At 42.2% G+C, this 7,958-nt stretch overlaps 1 protein-coding gene across 3 annotated transcripts; it reads left to right on the top strand.

The window, feature by feature from the left end:
• Positions 1 to 4,695: 4,695 nt before the first annotated feature.
• On the top strand, positions 4,696 to 5,370 carry LOC113181426 (uncharacterized). 3 transcript variants are annotated; one of them, XM_077800416.1, is made up of 3 exons: positions 4,696 to 4,907; positions 4,953 to 5,072; positions 5,202 to 5,370. In XM_077800416.1, exons 1-3 carry the CDS (start codon positions 4,696 to 4,698, stop codon positions 5,368 to 5,370), a joined length of 501 nt encoding a protein of 166 aa, XP_077656542.1. The 3 variants fall into 3 exon arrangements, with proteins under 3 accessions (XP_077656542.1, XP_077656543.1, XP_026242774.2); XM_077800417.1 differs by lacking the exon at positions 4,953 to 5,072 and having other exon boundaries at positions 5,118 to 5,370; XM_026386989.2 differs by having other exon boundaries at positions 4,696 to 5,370.
• Positions 5,371 to 7,958: the final 2,588 nt, after the last annotated feature.

Here is a 7,958-nt window from a genome sequence, read left to right as displayed (position 1 = left end):
TGAGAAAGTTAGTTCTGAGTGTTTTCTTTATAATTTAAAATTTTTTCTTAGCTTAAAAAGTCAATAATCACTTTGTAAAGACTGAGACCATGGATCCAAATCAAGAAGAGATGACATTGACAAGCAGCAAACTAAATGAAGAGAATATCAAAAGTAGATAAGACTGTACTTGCTGAGGAAGCTCAGAATCTGTTAGCAAGATGATGACAGTTTGATGACAATATGGGCATTACTATAGAGAAAGGAGGGTGAGTTTGCCATACTATGGTATATGGCAGATCAGATAGTGCAAAGTGAGGCAGGCAAGTGTGGGGTCTGTGATAAATTGATCAACAACTGCAAGACTGGCAGCAGCTGGATCCATAGTCCTGGCCTAGGCAACCAGGCAGGCAGACACAGGTGGGGTGGTAGCATCTCCTTGTGCAGTACACGGGTCCAGAGCAAACTGGCTGGCAGCAGCTGGACCCACAGCCACTGGACCCACAGCAGGAGTTGGACCCACAGCCGCTAGACCCACAGCAGCTGGGCTGGCAGCAGCTGGACCCACAGCCGCTAGACTCACAGCAGCTGGGCTGGCAGCAAGGCTGGCAACACCTGGACACACAGCAGCAGGGCTGGCAGCAGGGTGTGCGGCAGCAGCTGGTCACACAGGTGGGCTTGAAGGTGGTCCTGCAGCAGGTGGTTTGGCAGCAGGGCTGGCAGCAGCTGGAGCCACAGCTGGAGCCACAGCAGCTGGGCTGGCAGCAGGGTGTGCAGGAGCAGGTCACACAGGCTGGTTTCCAGCAGGTGGTCCTGCAGCAGGTGGTCCTGCAGCCTGTGGGCTGGCAGCAAGGGGAGCAGCAGCAGTCACTCATGGTGGCAGGTGTGGAGGGTGGATCCTGTTCACAGGAGAGTTTCCTAGAATCTGATGTTTCCTTTGCTTTTGCACCTTTTATATACGGTACCCAAATCTTGGAACCAATGAGCAGAACCTGTCTTTGTTATTGTTTATGCCAATTATACTAATCTATTGGGAAATGCTCCAAGGAGGAAGGTGTTCCTTAAGTATAATGAATTTTCTTTGAGTAAGTGATGTTTGCTTTTCTAATGGGTAAATAGCCAGTCAAAACCATTTTCCTGAAATGAGAAATCGGTCATCATTTTCTGCAACAGTTAAACACTAATTCTCACTTTATTTATTTTAATTAATAAGTGATTTTGCAGTGCTGGGAATCACATGTGCTAGGTAAGCACTGTACCATGAAGCTACACCCCCAGCCCTAAACCTCAGTTTTAAAATCAAATGTAGTATTTGGTCACCTAACAGTTCCAGCTTAGCTTGATGAGAGGTCAGAACCATTTCCAGTCTCCACCTGTTTTCCCTGGGTGCAACTTTGAGAAGCACTTCTGTAGAGAAGGTGGTGTTGATAAGTCACAGAGATGAGTGAAAACCAAGTTTCAGGAGACTGCAGATACTACCTGTAATGCAGAAACGAGTATAAAAGATTTATCTCTTGCTCTAAATGATAATGTAACCTGGGTAAATATATAAAACGAATGTTACAGGTTTTGAACAGTGATCAGCTTTATGCTATGACCCTTGAAGGACAGAACTACATGAGGTAAGACCTAACTAGTAATTCACCCATCCATTCCCTTATGGAAAAGTTTAAAATTCCAAATATATCCTGTAGGAAACATTGAGTGATTAACTCATCCAAAACACCTGTGCATCTCTTAAGAAGGTAACTGCGAGAAACCATCTGTGAAATACATGAGGATCTTCTCAGCATGGCCAGGGAGAAATAGGCCTGGCACTGGGAACTTTCTATGGGTCTCCCATGGAAATAGATTGCCCAATGCACGTGACCTTCTCCTTGGCTCTGCTTGGAAGGTTCCTCATAGTAGCTCCAGAGACGGGCGTAAACCATTAGGAACTGAGCAGCCCACCTTTAACCTTTTGGAGAAGAACATTCTATAGAATCTCTTTGATGTTTCCCGATATAAATAAAGCAGGCACAGGGCCATTTTGTCTGGAAGCTTGATCTATCTGATCAGCTTGCTCATCCTGCCCCTGATTTTGAAACTACTGTGTTCTGTGTTTTTTTTTTTTCCACTATTCTATTTTTCCCAGCTTTTATTTCTCAGTCAGCCCATTCCACCAGGAGGACCCCATTCCCACGGCCCGTGCAGGCAGGAGGTGACCACAGTCAGAACCCCTTTATTTTCCCCTACAGCTATATGAGCCCTGGCACTGGGTCTCTTCATGATTCAGCTTTTCATCAGAAGATCTAGGTTCTTCTACCTGGGAACCAACCTAACACCCAGGTTCCCTTTGAATAGTGTGTCCTTCCTCCTCATTTTCTTCTTCCTGCCATTTCCCTCTTTTTCATGTAAACTCTGTGTTTGATTTTCCTTTAGCTTGTTTGTCTCAGTCTCACAGGACACCAGGATTTGTTTTATTTCCTTTTGACCCAGAGAATATGATGGGATCAAAAAGTATATGCCCATTGCAAGGTTGCCTTAATTCTCAAGACAGTGCACAAATTTATCTTACTCTTACAATGTTCATGTCAGGAACATTTTCTTTATTTCCCTTCTCCCCTCCACCATAAATAATCCATGTAAAAACAGTCAGGTTTTTAAAAACTCTCAAGTATTCCAATAATCTAAATGGAAAGTTGGTGCCTGCCTGGGAATAGGGAGGATATAAAGTAAGGTCATTTCATTTTTTTAATTTAATTTTTTAAAAAAATTAAATTAATTTTAACTTTTTAAAAAATTTCAAGACTAGTTCAAAGAGCTTTTGTTTCCTCTGAAAAAAATGATGCTCCATAACTTCCACACACTGTATTTCTTACATTAGGAACAGTCTCTTCCATAAGCAAAGTAGAACTTAAAATCAAGCTTTTGCTCTCATAAAGGATGCTACAAAGAACTTACGTATTAGTGTAAGGGTCCGGCGGAGCGTCGGAGGGAGAGACCACACAAGAGACCAGCTTCATGCAATTGCAGGGGGAAGTTTTATTGAACCAGCATGCTGGGGCTCAAGGCTCACTCAGGAAGGGAGAGCAGCCCAGAGCCCAGAGCAGAGGTCAAGCAGAGCTTAAGTACACTTTTTGGAGAGGGCAGGGGGCTTTGCATACATCAGAACAAATCATACATGATTCTGGGCAGGGGTGATTGGTTTTGGAGCCTAGATGCTTACGTACTGAGCTATTTGGAGCCCTTAGCTAATAAACAACCAGGGAATCAATGGAAATATTTACTGGGCAGTTCAGGTATTGTTCTAACAGCTACAGAGATTACAGGTTCCGGGGGTAGCAGAGGAATTTTAACAATACCTGGCCTATTATTATTATTTTTAGCCCAAGCCTTTCAATTTAGAAACTTTACAATGCCCAATCTTTTACACTTTAACTCAGACTCTTGCAGCTTAGAATCAGCTTAGAAATTTTACCTTTACATTAGTACGCATGTATGCTGTTCAACACATTTCTAGAAGGAAAATTGCTCAATCAAAAGTTATGCACATTTGAAACTCTAATAAATCAAGATATTATTGAATTTAATATAAGATACTCTTCAGATGCTATGGAATTTAAGCTAAATTACCATCTGGAGAAGTTGCCCCTGTTTAGACCCTTGCCATCTCTGTGAAAATGTATTTCCTTATAACATCATGAATTCATTAAAGTTTTAAAACTTAAATATTTTATATTTTTCATTACAAATAACAGCAATTCACTGAGGTATCTCCAGAGCTTAAGGCAGGACCTGCGCAAACTGTATGTAGGCAGAAGATGGTTTATGAATGAATAAAGTGTTCAATTAAACATTTTAAACATTGTGATAGACTGGATAGCTTTCCAAAGTTCAAAAGACATTTAAATCAATCTCTCTCTCTCTCTCTCTCTCTCTCTCTCTCTCTCTCTCTCTCTCTTTAATGAAATGACTGAATGTTCTTTATTCAATTTTCTATTTGGGTTTTTATTTGGATTTTTTCCCATATTGGGTTATACCAGGCATTCACACATTTTCTGTTAAATTAGTTACTGTATTTATTATTTACTCCCCGTTTATGTTTTAGATGTTTTAAATTTTGTTTACTTTATAAAAACAGGTATTTAAAACATTTCTGTTTTTAAATTTTCCAATATTTTTCTTCATTGCTATTAACTTTTTTTTTCTGTAGTAGAAAAGCCATTCTATTTTAAACATCTTAATTTTTCCCCAATTTTTCTTCTAGTACTTTCATATTTATTTTGTTTTCTTAAAAGAACCTTTAGAAAATGAGAAATTGTTCCACTAGAGGATTGGTATGAGACACAGACTTCAGGATGACACACAGAATGCTGGATTTCATGGAATCTGTCATGTGACAACCAATCTGATGAGTAAGATCAAGAGTCTTTGAAAGTAGATGGTACACATAAGGAAATAGGCAAGAGACAAGAGGTGACTCGGGAAGATACTGGATAAACCATACATACTCAGAGAAAGGAAAACATGCACTCTATCTAACTTTTATGTAGATTCTCCCACAATTAGCTAATCTTGTAATTACTTCTCTATGAACATAAACAATAACAAGGAAATAATCTTTAACATGGTGTCAGCAGGTGGGTATAAAAGTGGACATGGAATTAGGAGACTACCACATTTGGGAAACTCATTCTCTTAGAAACCCACCCAGAACCTCCACCCTCTGACACCATGGTCAACTCCTGTTCTGGCTCCGTCTGCTCTGATCAGGGCTGTGGCGAAGGCCTCTGCCAGGAGACCTGCTGCCAGCCCAGCTGCTGCCAGACCACCTGTTGCAGAACCACCTGCTGCCGCCCCAGCAGCTGTGGGTCCAGCTGCTGCAGGCCCCAGTGTTGCCAGACCACCTGCTGTAGGACCACCTGCTGCCGCCCCAGCTGCTGTGTGTCCAGCTGCTGCCGCCCCAGCAGCTGTGGGTCCAGCTGCTGCAGGCCCCAGTGTTGCCAGACCACCTGTTGCCGCCCCAGCAGCTGTGGATCCAGCTGCTGCAGGCCCCAGTGTTGCCAGACCACCTGCTGTAGGACCACCTGTTGCCGCCCCAGCTGCTGTGTGTCCAGCTGCTGCTGCCCCAGCAGCTGTGGGTCCAGCTGCTGCAGGCCCCAGTGTTGCCAGACAACCTGCTGTAGGACCACCTGTTGCCGCCCCAGCTGCTGTGTGTCCAGCTGCTGCTGCCCCAGCAGCTGTGGGTCCAGCTGCTGCAGGCCCCAGTGTTGCCAGACCACCTGCTGCCGCCCCACCTGCTGTGTGTCCAGCTGCTGCCGCCCCCACTGCTGCAGACCCCAGTGTTGCCAGACCACCTGCTGCAGGACCACCTGCTGCCGCCCCAGCTGCTGTGGATCCTCTTGTTGAACCTTGTATCTGACTACCAGCCATGAGTTAGCCATCATCACAGAGCCTGGCCACCAGTTTTACCATCCCCCTGTCCAGTAAGAAACTGGCATAAGGACATCCTTCTACATTAAAAACCACTAATATCTCCCATAGATCCCTTCACTATATCCCAGCCTCAGATATATGATGCAATTAGATGAAGCCCCAGTTATTCTTGGCATTCATAATCATGTGTTAACTATTCTTCAATAAAAATAACTTCAATATCATAAATTCTTGTGCCTTCCTTCCATGATTTTCAGTTTATTTTCTGGTATTATTTCTCTCAAGGAGAAGAAAAGTTTGGGTTTCTGTGGCCAGAAGAAACATTCACAGTAGTCAGGAAACAGAATCAACCTAATTGTCCATCAACTGATGACTGAACAAACAAAATGTGGCATATATAAGATTTGGAATACTATGTTTTCCATATAAAGGATGAAATCCAGTCATTTGTGACAACATGGATGCAACTGGAAGACATTATGTTGTGAAATCAGCTAAGCACAGATAGAAAAATACCATACCCTATCACTCAAATGTGCAATCTAAAAAATATTGATCTAATAGGAATTGGGAATAGAAAAGTGGTTACCAGGGACTGGAGAAAACAAGGAGGTGAGAAATAGGGAAAAGGTTGGTCATCAAGTGCCAAGGTTAGTTAGATAAGAGAAAGATGTGCTGATGTTCAATTGCATCGTAAGGTTGTAAGGGACCGGCAAAACGTTGGAGGAAGAGACCACAAGAGACTAGCTCCATGCAATTGGCAAAAGGGGATTTATTGAACCAGCATGCTAGGGCTCCAAGCCCACTCAAGAAAGGAGAGCAGCCCAGAGCCCAGAGCAGAGGTCAAGCAGAGCTTAAGTACACTTTTTGGAGAAGGTGGGGGGCTTTGCATACATCAGAACAAATCATCTTGAGGCGCGGGAAAATTGAACAACAACTCTGAGCAATGATTAGTACATTCATTGGCGGGAACAGTCTGGGCAGGGGTGATTGGTCACTCCTAAGTGGGGTACACATTTAAACTGATTGGTTTTGTGGCCTGGATGCTTACATGCGGAGCTACTTAGAGCCCTTAGCTAATAAACAACCAGGGAATCAATGGAAATATTTACTGGGCAGTTCAGGTATTGTCCTAACAGCTACAGAGATTACAGTTTCCGGGGGTAGCAGAGGAATTTTAACAATACCTGGTCTATTATTTTTTAGCTCAAGCCTTGTAATTTAGAAACCTTACAATGCATTGTCTTTTACACTTTAACTCAGACTTTTGCAGCTTAGAATCAGCTTAGAAATTTTACCTTTACAAGGTCAGTATAGGGAGCAAGAATGTACTGTATATTTAAAATAACAAAGCTAGAAGAAAGGATATTGAGTGTATTTACTGCAAAGAAATGATAAATATTTGAGGAGATAGATATGCTCACCCTGATTTGAACATTACAGAAATATACACAAATATCAAGAAATGTCACATGTTACCCCATGAATACATACAACTTTTACATGTCAATTCAAAAATAAAAGAGCGCTGATTTTGCAAATAAAATATAATGCCTATATTTATAGAAAGGACTTTACCAGTTTTTCAAAATAAGATAATCTACCTCATTTAACCAACAATAATTCAATTACAAGAAGATAACAATTTGATAACAATGATATGAGTGATCCCCACTGTTGGGCTCTGAGGATCATATCAAGATATGTGTGGCACAGGAACTTCCTACAAAGAGCTCACAACCTAAAGTTGGAAATAAGAGGAAGGACCCAAGGAGGCCCAATACTACTATCTTGGGTAGTATTGATCAGAAGAGGAACTTTCAGTCTCGGAGAATAGTAATGTGGGTGTGGAAGGTACATACATACACACACACACAAACACACACACACACATAAAATCAGTAAATTCAGTGAAAATATGCAGATCACAAATTCATGAGATAAAGAGAAGGCAGAGGAGGAGACAGGGAAATGTTTACATTCTTATAATGTCAAGAAGCAGATTGGCTGTGAAATCAGTTGCTGTTGACCAGACATGGCAGGGACTAAACTCTGCTAGCCTCACCCCAGTTCCCTTCATATTAATAATACTGCACTTAAAAAATATATATCATAAGCAAATGAGGAAGCTCCTAGTCAGAGGTGGAGTTACAAGTAAACACTCCCTTTGGGGAAAGCCTGGAGGAGTAGGGAAGGGTGAGAATGGCAGGAAAAGATGAGGTTGCAAGTGGGGAGGACTTGGACTAGGCTTGAGACCTGTACCCCAAGCCTCACTCTTGGGACAGTCTTACATCCTGCAGACCTGCTGCATCTCAGGCCAATTTGGTCATATTCAGATAAGCAAATCAAATGTCTTCTGTGACCACATTGCTTCACTTGTCCTGTTCATGCCACTTCAACAAGGAAAAGAAAAGGTACTTCAGCAAAATAATCAACAGATCAAGGAAATCATCCCAAGGGAAAGACCAAGAAAATATTATAAACATTATAATCTGGGGAAATCATAGCCTTTTAGGTAATGATAATAATTATGAAGGAACGTGAATTGTGGATGAGATGTG

The sequence above is a fragment of the Urocitellus parryii genome, chromosome 7, assembly GCF_045843805.1.
Source record: "Urocitellus parryii isolate mUroPar1 chromosome 7, mUroPar1.hap1, whole genome shotgun sequence".
In the NCBI taxonomy this organism is placed as follows: domain Eukaryota; kingdom Metazoa; phylum Chordata; class Mammalia; order Rodentia; family Sciuridae; genus Urocitellus; species Urocitellus parryii.
Note: the sequence above shows the minus strand (reverse complement) of the source record. Positions and strands in the feature narration are given on the sequence as shown.

What these genes read in the sequence shown, in the direction of transcription:
- LOC113181426 (XM_026386989.2), top strand. Translation starts at nt 4,696, where the DNA reads ATGGTCAACTCCTGTTCTGGCTCCGTCTGCTCTGATCAGGGCTGTGGC.